General features: G+C 38.6%; 1 protein-coding gene across 1 annotated transcript; it reads left to right on the forward strand.

The window, feature by feature from the left end:
* Positions 1-4,839: 4,839 nt before the first annotated feature.
* On the forward strand, positions 4,840-5,268 carry LOC110732102. The gene has a single exon (XM_021912017.1). It carries the CDS (start codon positions 4,840-4,842, stop codon positions 5,266-5,268), a length of 429 nt encoding a protein of 142 aa, XP_021767709.1.
* The last annotated feature ends 18,535 nt before the right edge of the window (positions 5,269-23,803 follow it).

Genomic DNA, 23,803 nt, shown 5'->3' on the forward strand with positions numbered 1-23,803 from the left:
CAAAGTAAAACTGGATTAATAAGCGCAGAAATATATGTACAACTATATTTTAGGATGAAATAGGCAGGCAAACAATAGCTGATCAATACGTATATCCTAACATGGATAGTTTAATTCTCCTTACCAAATTAAAGAAACTATCCTAAAGTTACAATAAAATTGGATTACACCATTTTATCCTGCTAACAAGTAACAAGAGACAGTTTTCTATTCTGTAGTATTTGGTTGTTCCAATTACAAAGCTTTTTTTTGTCACAAATGTTTCCTTGATTATTTTGTTTGTTTCACATGTAGTTCTTGCCAGCTAGGAAACTAGGACACTACATATATGACAACATTACAGGGAAATCAAATCTCTGGCAGCATCAAAAAGATGTCAAGGAGTAAATACTCCGCCAATAAAAAATAAGAGTGTCACCAAAAAATAGTCAACAATATACAGTTAAAGACTTAAAAGTTTTTTATTATCTGAGAAAACTTAAGTAGAAAACTTTTTGTTATCTGTAAGCCTATATTTTTTTACCATCTGTAAGACTTAGAAGTTTTCAAATGATGATAAAAATATATAGGCTTACAGATACATAGTAAAAAAAAAATTTATTCACAATTATCTAAAGCACAAAACTGTCGTCACATGGAAAACTTCAGCTGTATCACATGCATAAATGTTTCAACTGAGCCAATAGATACAAAGAGTAAGAGATACATAGTTACGATGAAGTATATAAGAATTTATCATAGTAATATAAAAGATCAATTATGAACCATTAATGGTTTTAGATAGTTTCTTTCTTAAAAGGGAGAAAAACATTAAACTCACCATGTGAACATCATGTATGCGTTCAGAATGGTGAGGCTGTATAAAATCATCGTCAATTGCATGGCCAAACAACACCGGAACAAAGGAAGACTTTGCAACCTATCAAAATCATTCATAACAGCACCAAAGTCAAAGAGCTTCTTCTACTAGGACATCTAAATTATAATGTAGGAACAAAAATCAAAGAAAATGCCCTCCAACACATCATGAATCAACCTCCCTTTCTAATGCATTGACCAGATACCTAACAATGATTTTTTGGCAACTAGCACATAAAGTACTTTAACATAATGCAGCAAAGATCTACCTTCATGCAAGACACATGAATGTTTCCAAACATTACATATACAAAATTCTTTTAGGCTGTGTAGTACCTTTTACTCAGTAATAAGGTTATTCATTCAAATGGAGTGTTTTGAGTTATTTATTAAACAGTGCAAGAGACTAACACCACAGTAGATTTTGTATTTAGTAGAAAGAAAGAATTTACATTTAGGGTGTGTTTGGATAAAGAAATGGGAAAGAAAAGAAAGGGAGGGAGGTGCAGGGGATGGAAGAGAAAGGGAGGGGGGGAGGGAAGAAATAGGAGTTTTCCTTCCAAATCTCTCCATTGTTGGAGAGATTAAATTCTTACAATTTAATCCTTCCATTTCTCTCCCCTCCAATTCCCTTCCTTCCACATTTGTTATCCAAATAAAAGACAATCTATCCCTCAATTTCCCTTCCCTTCCTTTCCTTCTATTTCCATCAATACAAACAAAGTGTTAGATTGCAAAAAAGTTGAACAAAAAAGTCAAATTGCAACAAATTTATGATGTAATGAAAGCACATTGAACGTTAATGGTGTTCAGGTCCATAATGTCAAATTTTGCTTTCTTCATGATTGCTCTTCGCATGTATTGGATGGCAAATTTTACCTATTAAAGAAAAAATATAAATGGTAATGTCAATATAAGAAATTACAATAATTTGAGACGGTAATAGAGCAGTATTGGTAATATCATCAGTTCATCACATACGCACATAAATTTATCATTTGATTATGATAATGTATTTTACTAAAAGTGGCAGCATAGATGTCAATAGTCACAAAAAGAGACAATGCACACATACTTCAGCAGAAGTTTAACATTACACTTGGCAGAATCAGTTAAGTACATTCATATGAGTAATAGTTCCTTTCATAGAAACTATTTATGAAAAATGTATATGCTACATGGTGATGCACAAATTTGAAAGTTCTTACATCAAACATTTCATAATGGATCTTGTTCACTGAGTTTTAAAAAGTATCCAATCCCTCAAATGTTTGGAACATAGCAGAACATCTTCATTGCCAATTTACATTTAAAATGACAATAATGTTAATCAAAATTACGCACATGAAATACTAAGAACTTTTCGATTCTCATCCACTCATTCTAAATAATTGCCGAAATAAATTTCAGGAATTAAAATAGAAATCCTCCCCAGTGGATTCGCAAAAAACTGTAGGGAATATTTCAAGCATTACCCCAAACTTGAACCCCACTGTGATCATATACTTAAGCATGGTGGCGTCTAAAGGGAAGGAAGCTAGAGCAAAAGAGACGTCAACAAGTTTTAGGAACTTGTAAACCGTTAACAGGGTGAAGGTTACACCCCTTAACGATCCATGAGATCAATAACTCCAATAGGTCTGGAACCAAGCTGGTAGTTCGGGGATGAAGGTACAAATCCAATCTAAAAGAGAAAGAACCTGCCCTAATAATATGCCTCTACTTTATTCTTCTCGTATTCATGTGCACTTTCTGACTAACATGCAATCATTAAATTAACCCTAAACCTGTTTAATCTATGTTGATTGAGTATTAATACACAAATAAATCTATTATTGGCAATCACTTGAATTATAATTATATTAGCCTAAACAAGATTATTAATTATCTTATTAAGCGTGATTACAAGTACCAATTCCCTTTAAACATGCATAAAAGGTGTGATCAAGCAATAACAATATATAATATCAAGAAACATTAGCATAACAATAACCATAATTAAAAATCATAATTAAAATATTCATATTAAAGCATAATAATAGCAAGATCCTAGGCATGATACTAACAAGATTAATAACAAACCCTAGCATGTCACTAAACAATAAATATCAAAGTTTTAGCCCTAACATGATAATAACATGCTATTAAGAAAGAAAATATGAAGCATCATAGAAATCATACTTGATACAAGGAACTTATTCTTTACCCTAAACATCATACTAAGAAAAGCATCCTAACATGATACTAGGAAAAGCATCCTAACATGATACTAGGAATCAAAATAACAACCTAAACATGATATCTATATCATAATATCAATTAAAGAATTAAACCACTTACTTGGATGCCTCGTACCTCTTTCTAATAACAAAATACACACGTTAGTAAATTCAAGGAAAATAATAAATCAAAGCAATTATTTAATTGCTATAGAGATTTGGGACCAGACCCTCAGAAATACCAAACCTTTCACGTCTAGGCCGGGCGAAGGAAACTTCGAATTATGCTAGATGTGTTTAGATCTCGTGAATGCGGAATTTTGTTTGTGAAAAGTTGGTTTAGAAAGAGAGAGAGAATATATCAAGAATTTCTTAATGAGAGTTGGTGGGAATTCATGAGAATTGACGATTAAAAACAAAGGTCTAAGGACGCTATTTATAATGAAAACAGTCCGGATATGTCGCGAGGCGATAGCCTGACGTTTGGCGCTGCAGACGATTTTTCCACACGTTTTCTATATTTTTTTTGATAAAATTAAGTCATAAAAGTCTGTACAAGGGGTAAAATTGTAATTTCATTTAAAACACTTCTTTTATTATAAATAAAACTCATAAAACTTAATTATCAATCTTAATCACATTAGGATGCAAAAGAACCTTCTAGAAGATTCTAGAAGACTATAATCAATCTTAATTGCATTAGAAATGATAATTCATAGTAGGCCCTCCTCTAGAACATTGGGCCACATATAAAGATCAAACCGGGCCCAGTATAGTAATTTGGCCATAACTTCCTCATTATTCATCGGAATTGGGCTTATAATATATCATTGGAAAGCTCTTTTTGAGCCCAATCCAACTACACTACTATTGGACCCTTGTTATGGTCCAAAATAAAGTGTATTGACTATTTTCATAAAATAGAGTAAGTTTCGAAAACAGAAAGAAAGATTTTTATAAAAACTAACCGCAACACTAGATTTTCCACACTTTCACTTCATTCGATTATGGTTCGACGCGAAAGGTATTCATCACTGGGTTTAGTTTATGGGGAGACACATTTGGGTGTCTACACTAGTTGACAAACCACCATGGATGGGGAGGAAGCTGTACAAACACCCATACCCAAGGCCAATGACGCCAACCAAACACCACAAAAAACACCACCAGCAACCATCGATCTTAAAAGATCTGTCGAGAAACCCAAATCCACCGTCTCGCAAAAATCCAACCCCACTGGATCGACGTCTGTTGCAGCTAAAGTAATGTCAAAACCATTCGATCCGGTAGGATCTAGTTCAATTTTCAAGTACGGTATGCAATTGACAGGCGCAAACAATGAACCCATTGTTTCAGCACCCATAGCCCAAAAACCATAGCCCGTAAACATGCCAGCAATCTGGCAAAACCTCTCTAAGTGTAGTAAGGAGCATTTGGCAGCAATGACAACAATCCTTTCTAACTTTGGTAAGGGAGTGAGCTCGTCACCAGTAGCAGCAGCTACAGAACCAGCGGTGAAGAAGGCAACACCATCAACCCTCACTCAAACTGAGGAAGAAGGTGTTGCAATTGAAAGATCGGAATCTGAACCAAGAATGGAGCGTGGAGGAAATAACCCAGGCTAAGGGCAGCCCGGAGACGAGTCGCCCGGAGCAGGTCACCAGCCTTTGAGCAAGGACCGAGCCTAGATAGGGAGAAGCGAGCACGGATCCAGGTTATTCCTGATGAATCCCCATTTTTCCGGGAGATTCTAGAAGAACCGATGGAGAAGATAAAGATGTCAAGCTGCAAGTACAACAAAACTACAATACCTAAGAATCATATCTCAGCTTTTGAGAACCACATGGCGCTCTACACCATGCCAGACTCAGTCTGGTGCAAAGCTTTCTCTTCAACTCTGGAGGGGCTGGCAGCGGAGTGGCATGGAACCATTCCCAAGAGTTCTGTGTACTCATATAATCAGCTGAAAAGGATGTTTATGGAGCATTTTATCACCTTGGTAGATCGAACTAAGATGACAGCTGAGTTAATGTCACTATTTCAGGGGAAAGATGAGCCCCTGAGGGAGTTTATCACCAGATTCAACAAGGAGGCAACAACCATCCCAAACATGAGCCAAGAGGTAGCGTTGCTGGCAATGCAGAGCGGTTTGCTACCAGGCTCACCATTTAAGAGCGCATATGGGGCGTAAGAACCTCAAGACGTTATCTGAAGTGCTAGGTAAAGCGCACGAGTTCATCAAGGAGGACGAGACTGACAGAGCAATGCTGAGCAGGAAGGCGCCAACCGACCAAGTTAAGCGGGCAGAAGTCACCCGGGCAGAAAACACAGCAAGGACTGACCAACCAAGCAAAGCTGAGCAAGGTGATAGGGAGGCAGATCAAGCTATTGGGGTGAGAAGGGTAGACCCGACACTAGTAGAAAATATAAAAAAGGCACCCCCTAATTGGCACCGGTTCAAAACCGGTGCCAAAAATGGCCTACAAAATTGGTGGGAAGGTAAACTAGAGTAAAAGGCACCGGTTCACTTCAAACCGGTTCCAAAATCATAAAGGCCACCGGTTTAAACCGAAGTCTTTGTGAACCGGACCTTTTATTATTAAAAAAAAACCGGCCTTATCTCTCCTTAAAACCCTAAAAGCTTAGCTTGCTCCTTCTCTCTCCTATCAGTCCGCCTCTTTCACTCTCTCCTCTCCCTTCTCTCTCCTCTGCTCTCTCTTAATCTCTTCTCTTTCTCTTCGAACCTCTTCTCTTTCTCTTCGAACACCACCGCAACAACACCTTCTCGATCTCTCCTCTGCTCTCCTTTAAACCGCAACAACAACAACATGCAATAATAAACCGCAACAACAACATGCAACAACAACACCGCAAAGCCGCCGCCACCACCGTAACATCAAGTTGATTTGGGTTTGTTCGAAGTTGATTTTGGGTTTAATTGATTTGATGAGTGTCTTCGAAATTTTTTATGGGTTTCTTTAAAAAAAACTTGTTTAATCCACCACGAATTAAATTTGTTTTATTGATTTATTTTTTATTTTAATCGATTTAAATTTGTGTTTTTTAAGTGATTTTCGATTTTCTAGTTTGGTTAATCAATTTTTAAACTTATTTTAATTCGAATTTTTTTTAATTTCTGGGTTTTTTTGTCGAATTTTTTTTTTATTTTCTGGGTTTTAATTGATGTTCTGGGTTTTAATTGATTTTCAGGGTTGTAATTGATGTTCTGCGTTTTTGAACTGATTTTTTTTTTTTCGATTTTCTGGGTTTTTTTTGGATTTTTGAACTTTTTTTTTTTTGGATTTTTGTGGTTTTTTTTTTTTTTTTTTTTTTTTTTTTTTTTTTTTTTCCGATTCGTTTTCTTTTTTGAACTGATTTTCATTTTCATTTTCTGGGTTATTCGTTTCTTTTTTTCGATTTTCTTTTTTTTTTCGATTTTCTGGGTTTTTGAATTGATTCATGTTAATCGATTCATTTTGGTTGGTTTAATTGGTGCAGTTATATGGATTTAGTTTTAAATTGAAGAATCAACATGCAAGTATATTGATCTTAAATCGAAGAATCAACTGATTTTCTTTTTTTTTTTTAATTATATTGTAATTTTTTTTATTTATATGTTGTAATTTTTTTATTTTGATTTAGCTGTTGTAATTTATTTTGCTCTATACTGTAATTTTTTTTTATTATATATATATAATGAACAGATTTGATTATATTAATATTTTGGCACTTTTGGTTATTATTAAGATTTGATTATACTGTAATTTATAATGAACAGATTTAATTATATTAATATTAATACAAATTTAATTTTTAAGTAAAAAATAAAAAAATTATTATGTTGGCACTTTTGGCACCGGTTAACCGGTGCCAATTTCAAGTTTTGGCACCGGTTTGAACCGGTGCCTTTTTAAACCCCTTTTTGGTATCCCCCACATTGGCACCGGTTCAAACCGGTGCCTTAGGCCAGGTTTGAACCGGTGCCAAATTCGTTTTTTCACGTAGTGCGAAGAGGGGAGGAAGACCTGGAAGGTTCGACTAGTATACCCCGCTCACTCACTCGAGATCCCAGATTTTCAGCGTGAACAAAGCTGATGACAAGTGGCAGAGACCTCCAAGGATGGTTAATAGGAACCGTGATCCCAGCAAGTGGTGTGACTTCCATAGGGACCACGGCCACACAACTGATGAATGCACACACGTGAAAGATAACATAGAAAACCTAGTCAAAAGAGGGTATCCGAACTAGTTCAAACAGCAGGCTGATCCCCCTAAAAGAAGAGAAGAAGACAGAGTAGCCCGTAACCACAGAGGAGGTCACAAAGGTCCCGCTGAGGATAGAGACAACAAGCCAAAAGGTAGGGTGAATATGAACAGCGGAGGACCGATGCATGGGGGAGCAGTGAACAAGGCGTGGGCAGACCTGCGAGCAATGATACATCAGATTAACCATAATGAGAAGCGTAGGTGGCCACCTCTTTCCCCGCAGCCGCGAGCTACATTTGATGAGCATGAAAAGAAGGGCATAATCTATCCTCATGATGATCCTCTGATAGTAATGATGAGAATTGCAAAATGTGAGGTAGACCGAGTATTGATAGATTGGGGGAGCTCAGCCAACATCATATATATCAGCGCGTTCAAAGAGTTGAAGTTAGACAGAAAGGACCTAAAAAGGGTGAGTTATGAAGTCACCGAGTTTAACGGATCTAGATTGACCCCGGAAAGTATAATCTAGCTCTCAGTCCGAGTAGGAGAAAGGTAAAAAAGACGCGATATTCGAGCAGATTTCCTGGTGATAGACTCTCCTTCACCTTACAATGTGATCATGGGGAGGCCACTTATTCACAAGATTGGCGGAGTGGTTTCCACCTATCTTCTTCCCATGGCTTACACAACCAATGGAGGGCGGTCAGCAAAGCTCAAGGGAAGCCAGAAAACAGCTCAACAATGTTACGTAGCTGCCCTAAAGCAGCCCGCTAGGACCAGACAGCAGCCACTCTCAGAGCAAAGATCCGTTGAACAAGTTGAGAAAAAGTCAAGAAAAAGAAAGGGCGAAGAATATCAAAGGGAGAAGGATAAACAAAAGCTGGCCATGGAAAATTTTGAGCTTGGAAAGGAAGAGATGGCTAGACCGCTTCCCAGCGGGGAGCATATTACAGTTGAGCTCACAGAAGGTGATCCTTTAAGAACAGTAAAAATCGGAAAGGACATTGATCTTGGAATGGGGGTGCACCTCATAGAATTGTTGAGGAAGAACAAGGACATATTCGCATTTTCAGTAGATGAGATGTCCGGAATTAACCCTAAAGTCATGGTCCACAGGCTGAACGTGAAGGAAGATGTTAAACCAGTAAGGCAGAAAAAACGAAGCTTCTCCACGGAGAAAAATCGGGCAATTCTAGAAGAAGTGGAAAAACTCCTAGAAGCTGGATTTATTAAGCCTTGCGATTACCTGGAGTGGCTAGCCAACATGGTCATGGTGAAGAAGGCAAATGGCCAATGGAGGATGTGTGTTAATTTCACATATCTCAACAAAGCATGCCCAAAAGACTGTTATCCGCTGCCGCGAATCAATCATCTGGTAGATTCAACCAGCGGACACGCCCTGTTAAGCTTCATGGATACCTTCTCAGGATACCATCAAATCAATTTGCATAACCCAAACCAGCATAAAACCGCATTCATCACTAAGGGGGGAGTGTACAATTACATAGCTATGCCTTTCGGGTTGAAGAATGATGGAGCTACTTTTCAGAAGACAATGGATAGAGTGTTCATGCACCAGAAGGGTAGGAATGTTTAGGCATACATGGACGACTCAATTGTTAAGAGCGTCACGTAGGCAGGGCATATCATGGATCGGGAGGAAACATTTTCCACCCTAAACAAGTATAACATCAAACTTAACCCGAAGAAATTGTCTTCGGGGTAAGCTCGGGAAAGTTCCTAGGCTTCCTGATCATCGAGAGAGGGATAGATGCAAATCTGGAGAAGGTTGAAGCAGTCCTGAGCTTGCCCGAGCCTAAGTGCATTAAGGAGATCATGCGATTGACAGGCAGAATGGCCGCACTGACCAGGTTCATCAGCAAGTCTGCCGACAAAGCTTTACCGTTCTACCAGCTGCTGAAAGGGAACATGGAGTTTAAGTGGGGAGCCGCAGTAAAAGAAGCCTTTGAGGGAATCAAGGAGAATCTGACTAAGCTCCCAACAATGATCAGCCCGGAGCTGAAAGAAAAATTACAGTTGTACATTTCTGCGTCAATTCAAACAATCGCAGCTGTTCTCCGGGTAGAAACACAAAACCAGCAAAGACCAATATACTTTGTGAGCCACGTGCTGACTGAGGCCGAGCAAAGGTACCCATTGGTGGAGAAGTTGGCTTTTGCGGTAGTAACTACAGCAAGGAAGTTGAAACCATATTTTGACGCGCACATAATACAAATCCTCACAAATCACCCACTGGAGAAAGCATTACAAAAAATGGACGCGTCAGGCAGACTTTTGAAGTGGATCATTAAGCTCTCCGAGTATGAGTTTGAGGTCAAACCTAGGGCAGCTATCAAAGCGCAAGCCCTAGCAGACTTCATCGTGGAAGCCTCGTACGAGGAGAAAGAAGATGAGGTTGGAATTTGGAAGGTGGAGGTAGATGGATCATCAGCTCGAACAGGGAGCGGAGCAAGGATCATAATGACATCCCTATAAGGAAATGTATTTGAGTATGCCATTAGTTCAAATTCAAGGCATCAAACAACGAGGCAGAGTACGAGGCGGCTTTGACAGGCCTGCGTATGAGTAGCGCAGTCGGGGCCAAGAAAGTTCATCTGCAGATAAACTCTCAGCTTGTAGCTAGTCATCTGAAGGGGGATTATGAGATTAGGGAATCTACAATGCTGAAGTATGAAACCAAGGTAAAGGAGATGGCAGCTCAGCTAGTCCACTTCCAGATAGACTTGGTCCCGAGAGCGGGAAACTCCGAAGCTGACGCGCTATCAAAGTTAGCTTATTCCACCCTGTAGGGCCTCACAAGGACGTTGATGGTGGAAGTCCTAGAGGAAAGCAGTATCGCTGAAAAGGAGCAGGTGAATTGCATCGGGAAGCAACGAGCTTGGTTCACAGACATAATGGCATACAAAGTTCATGGCTTACTGCCGGATGATGAAGTGCAAGCTAAGAAAGTGAAGAAAGACGCTAACTGGTACGTGGTGATGAAGGATAAGTCTACTATGTCATTCTTCAAAAAAAGGACACCATAATATGCTGATGTGGCATGTTATTATTGGTTAATTTTTCCTTTATTTTGAAAAGCCAAAATGTATTATACATACATGTATAATTGAAAATACATGTATTTTTTGTTAAGAATACATTAAAAATCAATTTTTATTTTTAAAAATCATCCAGAAAATTTAATTATATAATCAAAATTTAGAAAATCAAATATCATCATTGTTGTTCTTGATTGTTCATCATTATTCTTCATTTGTAATACCAACCCCAAAATCTTAGTCGGAACTCAAATCAAAACACTAACCAACAACTCATCCAAAGATCATATTTTAATTAGGTTTTCAAATCTGCTTCTTTAATTGTATACAATTTTCGGCTTTAGGGTTCGATAATTATAATTCATGTAAAAACCAGGTTGTTTGTCTCTCCCATGTGATTATGGATTTATAGGCAATTAGGGTAGCAATAAGGGTGCAGAACGTGGCGGTTTTTCGGTGCACAAAGATCCGGCGGCGGTAGTTCAAGGTTCTGGCGAGTTTTAAGCAATTTCAGGTGTATTTTCAGTGCGTTTTTGGAGTAGGTTTGGTGCGTTTTACCGGCGTATTTCTTGGTGGTTTGTTTGATTTTTGGTGAAGAAGTTTGGGGGTGTGTTTCTAGCGGCTTTCAGGAAAATTTACAAGGGTTTAGGCAGCTATTTTCATGCGACATCATTGGAATTTTGGCGTGGCAGTTCTTAGATAGTTTGGTGATGTTTTTGGATTGAATTTAGTCAATTTCAAGAAGAATGTTTGGGACTGGGTGGATGAATGAAGAACGTTGATGAAAAATACATTAAATGTTTGTGAATGAATAACATTGATGAAGAACAGTGATGAACACTTTTAATTTTGTGTTTTTTCTTTCTAAATAATTGTGATTTTTAATTATAAGTATTATTATGATAATTAAATAATATTATAACAAAAAAAATTCATAATATAAATTCATGTATTAAAAAGAATACATGATATAAATACAATTTCAATACATTATGGACATTAAAAATAATTCAAAATAAAAATACTAAATGCAATCCAATTAGATTTTTCTATGTCAGCATTTTATGGTGTCATTTTTAAAGAATGACATTGTAGAATTTTTAGGTGATGAATGGGGAGCTCAACAAGAAGGGCTTCTCAAAACCACTGCTAAGGTGTATCCCAGAGTGGGAGCAAGAGAAAATCATGGAAGAGGCACACTCAGGAATATGTGCCAACCGCATTGGTGGAAAGGCACTAGGAGTAGAAGTTCTCAAAAGGGGTGCATACTAGCCAACTCTGACGCAAGATGCACTAGCATATGTGAAAAAGTGTGACAAGTGCCAAAAGTATTCCCCATTCATAAACCAGCCAGCAAATGATCTTACCCCAATCCTTACCCCGATCCCGTTAGCTCAGTGGCGAATGGACATATTGGGACCCTTCACCACTGGGTCAGCGGGCAGGAAGTACCTCATAGTGGCAGTAGACTATTTACCAAGTGGATAGAGGCCGAGCCCACTAAGTACATAAAGGCAACTCAAGTGAGGACGTAAATATGGAAAAACATCATCACAAGGTTCAGGGTGACGTAGTGCATAGTCTTTGACCACGAATGCTAATTCGGCTGTGACACCATCAAGGATTACCTAAAGGACATGGGCACCAAATATGCAAGTGCCTCAGTCTGTCACCAGCAGTGTAATGGTCAAGCCAAAGCGGCAAACAAGCTGATCTTAACAACCCTGTAGAGAAAGCTGGAGGAACACAAAGGCTTATGGGCTGACCTATTCCTAGAGGTGTTATGGGAAAATAAAACCACTGAAAAAGAATCTACCGGAAAAATCCCTTTCACTCTAGCTTATGGGGCTAACGCAGTTGTCCTAGTGGAAGTGCAAATTCCCAGCTTGAGGATACAACACTATGAGCCAAAGGGAAATGAAAAGCGCATGCTGGAGGATCTAGACTTCCTGCCGGAAGTAAGGCTAAAAGCAGCTCTCAAGCTGGCAGCTCAGAAGAGCAAGATTTCCTAAAGCTCCTGCCAGGAGACCTGGTCCTCAGAAGGATATCAGCAGTGGGAAGAGGAAACCATTATGGAAAGCTGTCAGCTGATTTGGAAGGCCCCTTCATCATTCATGAGCAGGTAGGACCTAGTGCATTCCTCCTCGCAGATCAAGAAGGTCAGGTCTTAAGGAATAGTTTCAATGCTGATGTGCTAAATAAATATTTTATTTAAAGAGGCAAAAAGTTAAATAGAATTGAGGATAATTGTTTCAATTTTGCAAGAACCCTGTTTAGTTCATGTTATATCAATTAAGGCATTCAAGCCATTTTAGTTCAATGAAATACGAGCCTCTCGTGAGGAGTATAGTACATAAACTAGGCTAAATATATTATGCTTAAGCATCATGTACTAACATGCAGAAAAAAAATAATAATAACACGTAAGTGCTGAAGACAGAAAGCTTCATAGCATGGCGCAACAAAACGACGTTACACGACAAAAGGGCATCCCTCCATAAAATTTTACCTTACATGCTCAAAGTAAAACAGGGCATCACCTCGGGGACGCCTTAGGGGGAGGCCTGACACGTTCAACTTGAGCAGGGAAGGTCTGAAAAAAAAAAAGAGAAAAAGAAGAAGGGTGAGCTGTGCGGGCAACACTAAGGTCCTCTTAGTCCCACCCAGCTCACCTCTTTGAGGGGGAGAGGAAGGGATAGGAAAATGATAAGCCCTTGCAAAGAGAAGCAAGGGGCACAAAGCAATAAGTCGTAATACAAACAAGTTGTACAACACAGACAAGTCACAGCGAAATAAGCTGGATGACATAAAATGAATAGTCAAAAGCTGGTTGACACGAATAAGTCTCAGCAGAGCAGACCGAATGATGCCAAACAAGCAACAATTGAATAAACTAGTCAATATGCACGCAAGTATCTACAAAAATTAAGTAGAGTACGTAAATCACAAGCATACAACGCAAACAGGGCAGAAAGAGCAAAGCTCATCAAAGTCCCTGCTAAACATAGCCGAAGACAATAAAACAAGAAAGCCCTCAATAGCCAAATCAGGAAAAATGGGAGGCTTAACCTACGAGGCTTCACTGAGCGTAACAAAGGGGTTGCAATGCTAAGGTCTAGGTACTACTACACCTTGGCTCAGCAGCAGGTTCAAACAAGCACGCAGACCACAAAACAATCAGTGGACGAAATAGCAGATAAATAATCAAGTACATAAAGCACAAAGCTGAACCCCTGCCCACCAGGACAGGGTAAACATCGAGCAAGTCAGTTACAATACGTGCAAATCTAAGCCCTTGTCCACGAAGACAAGGAAATACTCAGCAAAATAAGTTAAGGAAACATAAATTCAATTAAGTTACGCTGGACAGGCCCAGCAACAAAAGATAAAGTATTTTGAGAAGACACAAGAAAATATAATCTTTGGCAGCTATTGTAATACCCCGTATTTTCCTAATTAATTAATTAAGAATTATTTTATAAAAAGGGTATTTTAGAAAATTTATAATTTGGAGCCAAAATAATATTTGAATTTTGGCGCCAAAAGTTTTTTGAAAACTAATCATTATTTTGGATAAGATATATTATCCATTTATCCTATCTTAAAAATCGGATTATTTACATATTTCGGATATTTAAATTAAAGCAAAAATTATATTTTAATTAATTAATTATTATGGCCGAAATTACCTAATAACTAGCAAAGATTTTCGAATTTTCCATGAATGGAAAATCTGATTTTCTTGGTTATTTTATGGTAAATAATTGGTATTTAATTAATTAATTTTTAATTATTATTCTATATTTTTATATTATTTTATTCCTTAAAATCGAGAAAAATCTTCCTAAATATATCGAGAGGAATTCGAATATTTGAGCTATGGTAAGCTCAATATTTTCGGCCCTCATGAATTATTTTAGGGGAATTTATTTGGTAAAATTATATTTTTAATTATCTCCCAAAATCTCCTATTTTCCTTAATTCTAATTCTCCATCTTTTTAATATCCAATCATCATATTTGCTTGCCATTCATTCTTCTTAATTATTCCCCAAGTAATTCTAATTTCCTTATTATTTTTCATGACATACATACCTTCCATATTCAATTATACACAATTACCTTAATATCAAAACTTTCCTTAATTCTTTTACTCACTTCTCCAAGTAATCTCATAAACCCTACTTGCCATAATTCTTCCCACATTCTCTTGCCATAATTCTTGCATGAGCTAGCCTATAAATACCCTCCATACCTCTCATATTCTTCACACCAAAAACCTGATTCTCTTCTTCTCTCTTCTTCTTCTTTTCCCTAAACATTTTCATGCTTTTCTTCTCCTCTTTTCATACAAATATTATCCCATTTATCTTTGAAGCCAGTTTTGGGGCACTTTTAGTCAGCTTTTGGGTTATTGATGTTTCACAAAAGATTGTTTCTCTCGAAAAATACTTTAGTTAAGGCTCAATAATCACCCAATTCGGAGTTATATTGAAGGAGTTATAGGCTCTGCAAGTTCTGCCTATTCTTTCCAGCGTAAATCCAATTCTTCTCTTTTCCTTGGTTTCTTATTTTTTCTTATTCTCTTCTCTTATTCAATTATTATTATTATTATTATTGTTATTATTATTATTATTATTATTATTAATATTGTTATTATTATTATTATTATTATTATTATTACTATGGGGGATTTATAAATAATTATTATGAGTAGTTTTAATTATATAAAATCAGATTTTCAATGATGTTTATGAGAAATTAATTTAAAAGGTTCATGTACATATAGTTGGGGGGTTTTTAATTTTTTGTTAACCTTATATTGATTAAGGTTATATTTATATGTAGGGTGTGTTCAATCAAGGTTCTTGAGGTTCTTTTTGTGTGGTTTTTCTAGCAAGGATGTGAAGGATCAATGTACGTTTAGGTGGCTAGATACCTTTGAAAGTGATTGGTTTGAATAACATGTTTTACATGATTTGATTGGTGATTAAATTAAATTGATTTGAATTATGAATTTGAAATAAATTATGTTTGAAGGTATTTATTTTAATAAAAGTATTTTGAATGATTGATTTTTAAATCATGTTTTGAATGGTTTGGATTACTTATCGTGTTTAAGTAAATGAATTGATATTAAAAGGTTTGTTGAATAAATAAAGGTTTTTAAAGGAAGAGTTGTTGATTTTGAAAAGTTATTAATATGAGATTTTATTCTCAAGTATTTATTTACGAGGTTTGATTTTGAAAGAATGTGGAATTAATTAAAAAGGATTTTGAATTACATTGGAACTATTGGATATTAAAAGGATTTATTGAACCATTGAATTATTATTATTATTATTAAAGTTTTTTAAGCATGTTAGTAATCCCACTATGCGGATTTGGTTTATTGATAAGGTCTTGGACTTTGTATGACTGGGACTTTCCTCAAGAATAGCCTTGTAATATAAGGAGACTAGCTTGGGGGGTGTGCACACTTGGGAGAGGAATTGGTTTAATTGGTTTTATTGGTTTTATTGGTTTATTATGAGGAATTGGTTTTAATATGAGGAATTGGTTTTTAAAATAATTGGTATTGATTTTATTGATTATTGATATTGGAATTTTTATAATCGGTTTTGAATCATGAGTTATGAATTTATTGGATTAATTATTGGAATCGGTTTAAAAGCATGTTTGCAAATAAATTGAGTTTACACTATCTTGCACAGCATGATTTGCTAATACGTATTTCTTATTTGTTTTGGTTCGCCCTGTTTACCGTAATGGTAAGCAGTGTTGACTATTTTCAGGTGGATTCATGAATGAGCATATGGGAGTCCCGGGTTTTGCTTCACCTAATTTATGAATGTTGGTCTTGTCTTTATTTTTGAATACTCATAACAATGTTACTATTTTTATAAGTATTAATAAAAGAAAGTTGAGATTCCGCTGCAAGTTTTGTTGTTGAATTAAGTATTTTGAGTAGCCTTGCGTAATCACGCGGCGGTAATACGCCCAAGTCTATCTCTACGGTATAATTATACATATTATACTAGTATTTCCATAGAGGGATATTTGGGGGTGTTACAAAGTGGTATCAGTTTCAACGGTCCTAAAAAGATTAAAATTAGAGTAATGATAAAAATTGTGGGTAGACTTAAGAAGGGCATATAGGATAGATAGAGTTTCGCATTTGTGTGAGAGTCAAAAGCTTTATTTTTATATAAACTATTTTCCTATTTGTGGAAAGATGAATGAGAAAAGTATGCTCGAGTTCTCTACGGAGGCCTATAATGGGTACGACTCTCTGTTTAGGAAAGGCTCGCCTCAACGTCGTAGGTAACTTTCCTTGGAGACGCGGGCTCGACTGTCCTATAATCATGATTCAAGTACATATTTATTATTTTTGAAAATAAAAAAAATGAAATTATTCGAAACTTGAGTATGCGATTATGTGTGCATTAAAGTTGGTGTTAAAACACCTTAGGGAATGGTCAAGAGGTCCGAAATTTTGGAGTTATTACCCATGGTTGGGTGATCTTGAATTATGCTTGGTTTATTGAATTATGCATTGCTTATTGCAAATGGATTTTGAATTGAATTGTTTGTTGATTTGACATTTAATTAATTGTTTTGCATGTGTGTGTGAAACAAATGGAAGTGATTGATGAAATGAGACAGTATTACTTTAACTTGAATTACTTGAAAGATAATGGAATCACAGTTAGTGAGTTCATAGCCGGAATTTTCACTCTAGCCTTAATCCTTTATGTGAAGTATAATTTGGATATGTGATATGTGGCAAGTATTTTGATCATACGAGTGTTACATGTGGTCAGTATGGTTGAGTTGTTATTTTTGAATTAAAGGATTTGATGATTACTATGGGATAAATGAGGAGTTATTTTGGATTGTTATCATGAATATTTGGAGGATTTATGTTATCAAGTCTTTTTTAATTTTTGGAATATGATTTATGTTGATCAAGGAAATATTATTTGTGGTACGTAATGATGAGTTCAACTAATTCTATATAGTTGTTGGAGTAAGGTGTTTATTTTTGGGAGATACGAATTGGATATTAGCATTAATTTATGATAGTTTGTATCTAATGGTGGAAAGTATCCATATGGTGTGAGGATGACTATTATGGTTATTATTTAAAGTAAAATGGATGATGGTTGAATCTCTGAAGAAACTTAATACAAAAGTTAGAGGATTTTGAGTCAATTCAAGTGAAAGGATGTATTTGAGATAAAAGGTATTTGTTTTAAATTGAAGTTTATTTTGAAGAAATAATATCTTGTGAAGGGATTTATTGAAGTTAGTTAAAGGAATTATTGTTTGGATGGTTACTCAAAGGATTTTATTCTAAGGGATTGACGACAAAGTTAATTGATATAGAGAAGTTATTAATGATGGAATAATCAATGATTGCATTGAGGTATTAAGGAATTTCCTTAAAGATGAGTTATGTACTATAACAACCAGATTGAGGAATTTGAAGTTATGAGAAAAGATGATCGAGTTTTGAATGTTTAAAACAAAGTATTATGAACTTATGAAGTGATCAAGAGTTAATGATTACGATTTAAGGAGGTTTTACCAGGATTTATGAATGTGTTGGGGAAATTGTTAATACTTTTGGAGGATATCTTGAGACAAGTTACTAATCTACGAGCGATAAGAGGGTCAAGATAAAATGTGTTCCTTTTATGCTTGGTACCTATGACAGTGTTTGCTATGAATTGAATTAAAGTTGAATATGTGATTATTGAGTTTCTTTATGAAAAAGTAAGACTTTTATTGAAACAAGTATTTCATTACAAGTATGCAAAATGAATTTTCAAATACACAGCTCGGCAGTTTGGTCTGGGTGAGCTGAAATTCTTCCAACTGGAGCTGTAGGGCGTCCGCCTTCTCCCTAAGAGAATTCACCTCACTGACCATGGCATCCCTCTCAGTACGAGCCTGCTGAACTTCCAAATTCTTCTAAGAAAGAATTAGGCCTTGATTTTGGTACTCCTTCTCCACTGTAAGCAAGGCATTGGATAAATCCCCAACAGACCTGACAAGCTACAGAAAGGAAGAGAAACGAAAGAGCAAGCCAGAATAGAAATTAATTAAAGAAAAAAATAAGACAAGGCATTAACAAAAGAATAAGCAAAAGAAGAAAAAGAAACCAGAATCAAAGAAGAAAAGACTAAAAGCAAGGACTAACCTTCTGTAAGTCATGATAAGCCGTAGCCGCAGAAAGATTGACTGAGCTGTGAGTAGAATCAGCGGGGAGACGAACTCCCTAAGTAAGACGATACCCCAAGGTACCACCCTTCTGGGGATCATCCACGAACAAGGATTCATCAGCCCTCACATTCATCTCAGGGCGAAAAGGAGCATTCTCAGCTCCAATAGGGCATAGCAAGAGACAAAGGTGGGCATCAAAGGGGACCTTAGAAAATTCAATGGGCCCAGTAGGGCGGAAGGTACCCCCAGCAGAGATTGAGGTAGCAGACAGAAGGTTCTTAAAGGCATCACGCAGGAATTGGTGACACAATGATTAAGTTCACTGGAATACTGAGTATCGACTCCCCTGTCACCATTCCCACTAGGAAGCCCAGTGTTAGCAGAGTGAGAAACAAAAGGATCAAGGCTAGAGGAGGTACGGGCCTTTTTCGCAGCGGGCTCATCCTCAGCAAGGACAGAAGGCACAAGATCATCCTCCAAATTAATTATTGGCTGATCATGCTTGTGAGTACCCCCCGCCTGAGAGTGCCCACCCCTAGTGGCCCTTTGGAGCTACCCCCGCAGTCCAGAGGGACTCGGTGAAAACTTTGGAAGCTCCAAGATAGTCTTATCGGGAAGCTAGAAGTCAGGAGCCCCAGCAAAAGGAGCTATAGTATCCTTCGCAACAGTAATAGTATCGGCATCAGTAGAAAAGAGCAGAACATGCTCAGCAGAAGAAGTGGGCTTTACACCCGCAGCAGTAGTAGCCTCAACCTCATTAGAGGGAACCTTGAGAAAATTATCCGCAAAATCATCAGTGGTATTCTTCGGATCATCAGAAGCTTGATCAAGTGGTCTTTGAGCAATAGAGGTCTGAGGTGCCACCCGGCCGAAAGCCGCAGCAGGCGGCTTCTCAGGAGAAGCACCCTGCGCCACTAACACCTCAGACTCTGCAGTCGCTCTTCGGGGGGCAAGACGAGTTTCACTCCTACTCCCAACAGTAGAAGAGGACAGCTCAGCTTTAGCACGACTGGATCCCGCACGATCAGCAGTTGTCACAGTGCCGAAGACATCCCGCAGTTCAGCTGGAGCAAGATGCACCTCATTCTGCAAGGAACCAGCGTACACCTCCAGAGTATCAAAAAGCTCCGAGGGATTGTCAGGAGTAGCAGTCAAAGGGCCCTTCCAATTATCAGTCAGCCCAAGAATGCGTCTGTCCAATTTGTCATAACTTGAAAATGGGAGACAAAGAGACAAAACAACATAAGGGCCAAGGCAAAAAGGGAAAAAAAAGAAGGAATAGAAAGAAAAGCAACACTTACCAGCCTCATGCGTATAGCACAAACGCATGGCAAAGAGCTGCTTGTTGCCCACAATGTATATAGAGTTGGGTAGACAAATCTTGGGAAATTTTGAGTCACAAGTCCCCGCTCCCTATAGAGCGTCAAAGGCCTCCGTCTCACGGGTAGACTCAGATGGGGAGACGGTAACCCCGGACATGTTGGTACGAATCTCCCAGAAATGTGCGGCACGGCAAAGTAAAGGGCACCTTCACCCAGAAGAACTTACCAGTCCAATCCCTGAAGCGACAAAGCTTTGGGAAGGACAGAACTTTACCATCCTTGGGAGCTACGTAGTACCACCCAGACTCAGTCCCAGAGTAAACCTTTTCAGGCTTATTAAAGACTTAAATAGGTGTAGGGACTTAGGATACCTTCGAAACCGCAGGAACCATAGCAGACAAATCAAGGTGTGAAGAGAAGCTGGATGCAACAAACATATACAAATGTTGAAGGCACGAAACACCTTCTCCAGAGTATGGTCAAAGGGAAACCTCAGACCCAAATCCAGCTGAGAAGCAAACACAGCAATATGACCAACAGGGGGAGCAGACAACTTCGCACCGTCAACGGGCAAGACCAACTCATAGCCCTCACCAAAAACCTTAAAACTTCTGTTCCACAGAAGCAAGGTTCAGCTTTCTGGCGTCCTTACGCCAGTTGGACTCCAGCACGCAGTTCTTCGGCCCGTAGCACTTGTCATCCAAAAAGAAATCGGTATTGCCCTCCTCTACAGGCTCCACAACGTAAATAGACTGGCAATCATAAAAAGCGCGGTCACCAAAAGACTCAGTCATTCTACTCGAGTTAACGTCTGGAGAAGGAGATGGTGATGAAGTCGCAGCACTGCCACCATGTACTACATAATGGTCAAACCGATTCACATCAGCCATGTCATCAAGCCAAGCAATACTATTTAAAGGCTGAACATGGGGAATACGGCTAACAAAAGACACATTAGGGGGATTAGCCTTGACGGCGTCAGCTAACATTTTATGGCGCATTACGCGCAACCTTAAACAGGTGAGATGGGACAAAGGAATTCCATCCTTAACTAGCACCCGCTCGCAGTAAGGATTACAGAAGTCAGGACGAGGCTCCCGCCAAAAAGGGTGAAAAGCACTACCCTCAGTAGGACGACTACTGCCTGACCCATATTCATTAGTAGGAGTCGCAGCAGTACCCGTTCTGCTCGCAGCGGGGGGACGATTAAGGGGCATAACCATTTGTATAGGAGTGGAGGAAGAAGAAAGAGAAACAGGAGGAGTGTCCGTAGAGCGCTTACTTGAAGGAGAGGATTGAGAAGGAGAATCCGACTCAGTGGCCACTGAGGCTCACTTATGTTCTGACTATCAAAAGCGTTAGACATTCTGAAATCTACAAAGACAAAAAGCCCACAGAAAGGAAGAAAAAGGCAATGAGGCACCGAAAATTGAAAATTAGTTTATGGAGACAAGAACAATGGAGAAATATAAAGAGGGAATCAAGAGCGCAATTAAAACAACAACAACAAAAAAGGAGTAAAAATCGGATAATGATAATTGAAATGAGTCAAAAGACACAATTTTGTGAAGAAAAATGCAAAAGAAGCAAAATTAGGTAAGTACATACAACAAAAGGTACAAAGTAAGTACCTTTAAAGCAAAAGTTACAAAAAGCAACAGAGTACTACAACAATGGAAAACACAAGAACTCGAACAGAAGTGAAGTTCAAAACTGCAACCAAGAGAAAAGAAAGGCAAATTAATAAGAAGGCAAGAACAAAGATGAGAAAAGTAAATATGAAAGGAAATTGAAGTAAAAGCAAAGATGAAGGAAGGTAAAAGAAATGGGGGACAGTGAATTTAATACGGAGTTAATGGGTGGTTGAGCATGAAGTAAAACCAAATCGCCATGTCACTTCGGTAAAATCAAAACTTCAGGATTGGATGATCGACACGTGTCCCATTCATGCAAATGTTGTTCCCACCCAAAAAAATTTAATAATAAAATATAATTTATCAATGAAAGACTTCAGCGGGAGTGATCGAAATTCCCCTCATCAAGATCATCATTTCTTAGACTTCAGCTGGAGTGATCGAAATTCCTTTCCGCAAGATCGTCATTTCTTAGACTTTAGCGGGAGTGATCGAAATTCCTCTTAACAAGATCTTCATTTCTTAGACTTCAGCAGGAGTGATCGAAATTCCTCTCCGCAAGATCGTCATTTCTTAGACTTAAGCGGGAGTGATTGAAATTCCTCTCAACAAGATCGCCATTTCTCAAACTTCAGTGGGAGTTATCGAAATTCCTCTTCGCCGCAAGATAGTCATTTCTTAGACTTCAGCGGGAGTGATCAAAATTCCTCTCAGCAAGATTGTCATTTCTCAGACTTCAACGGGAGTGATCGAAATTCCTCTCCGCAAGATCGTCATTTCTCAGACTTCAGCGGGAGTGATCCAAATTCCTCTCCGCAAGATCGTCATTTCTAAGACTTCAGCGGGAATGATCGAAATTCCTCTCAGCAAGATTGTCATTTCTCAGACTTCAGCAGGAGTGATCGAAATTCCTCTCCGCAAGATCGTCATTTCTTAGACTTCAGTGGGAGTGATCGAAATTCCTCTCCGCAAAATCGTCATTTCTCAGACTTCAGCGGGAGTGATCGAAATTCCTCTCAGTAAGATCGTCATTTCTTAGACTTCAGCGGGAGTGATCTAAATTCCTCTTCACAAGATCGTCATTTCTCAGACTTTAGCGGGAGTGATCAGAATCTCTCCATGTAGTTTTAGCAAGCAACGACCAAGTGTGCGCCCAACAGGCAGAAACAAAGCCATCTTAAACACCCAATAATACGATAGAGTCCTCACCAAGATTACGACCTGACCACTCAAGTCTCCGGATCGCATCAACAACCTAGATACTGGAGGGGCTAGGAGTGTGCAGGGTAATTTGGGCCAGACGACCCGTTGAGCCATGGCCGATAAGGCTACATGCTTAGAATAGTTGGCATGAATGACCTCATACCATCTCTTGAGGGGCTAGTTATAGGGGATAGCTCCTGTTGAGTTATTCCTTCCATCTAGGCTCAGATAGGAAGGCTCTGCCACGTAAAGAAGAGTCGACATGAGTGACCTCATACCACCTCTTGAGGGGCTAGTTGTACAGGATAGCTCCCGCTGAACTATCACCCAGCTCCCCAGGGTGCGCACTCATGGCCGAGAGAACAATTGCGAGGGGCTCACCAGCCTGATGGAGTTAGCTCGCAGAGCTGACCAGGTCAAACTCTCCACAAAGGATATCGTACACCTATAAATAAAGGGCAAATTACAACGGAAAAGGGGTCAGACACACGAGTTATTACACCCTCTATATCTCTCTAAGTACATTTTCTCTCTTTAAACACTCTCTAACTTAAGCATCGGAGGGGGGTTCCTCGAGCCACCCTTGAGGGCAATTTACGTGTGTTACCTTGTGTAGGTTGTCGACGGGGCCCTGCTCATCCAGCAGAACCCTTGGATCCATACTTGGAACAGCAGCCTGCTGCGCCTTTCGGCTAGGTGGCACCTCAGACTTCTGCGGTAAGAAAGCCACTTGATCAAGCTTTGGATGATTTGAAGAATACCGCTGATGATTTTGTGGATAGTGTTCTTGAGTTTCCTCCTTAGGGGGGCTGAGACAGCTACCGCTTCGAGTATAAAGCCCACTACTTCTGCTGAGCATGTTCTGCTCTTTCCTCCCAATACCAATTGTATAGGATAGCTCCCACTGAACTATCGCCCAGCCCCTAGGGTGCGCACTCACCACTGAATAAGCGACTAAAGGAGGGCTCGTCAGCCCGGCAGAGTCAGCCCGCAGGGCTGACCAGGCTAAGCTCTCCACGAAGGAGATAGTACGCCTATAAATAGAGGGTAAAGTACAACAGAAAGGAGGTT

The sequence above is a fragment of the Chenopodium quinoa genome, unplaced genomic scaffold (assembly GCF_001683475.1).
Source record: "Chenopodium quinoa cultivar QQ74 unplaced genomic scaffold, ASM168347v1, whole genome shotgun sequence".
Taxonomy (NCBI): Eukaryota; Viridiplantae; Streptophyta; class Magnoliopsida; order Caryophyllales; family Amaranthaceae; genus Chenopodium; species Chenopodium quinoa.

Excerpts from the sequence above, each read along its gene's own strand:
- LOC110732102 (XM_021912017.1), top strand. The coding sequence starts at position 4,840 with ATGGAGAAGATAAAGATGTCAAGCTGCAAGTACAACAAAACTACAATA.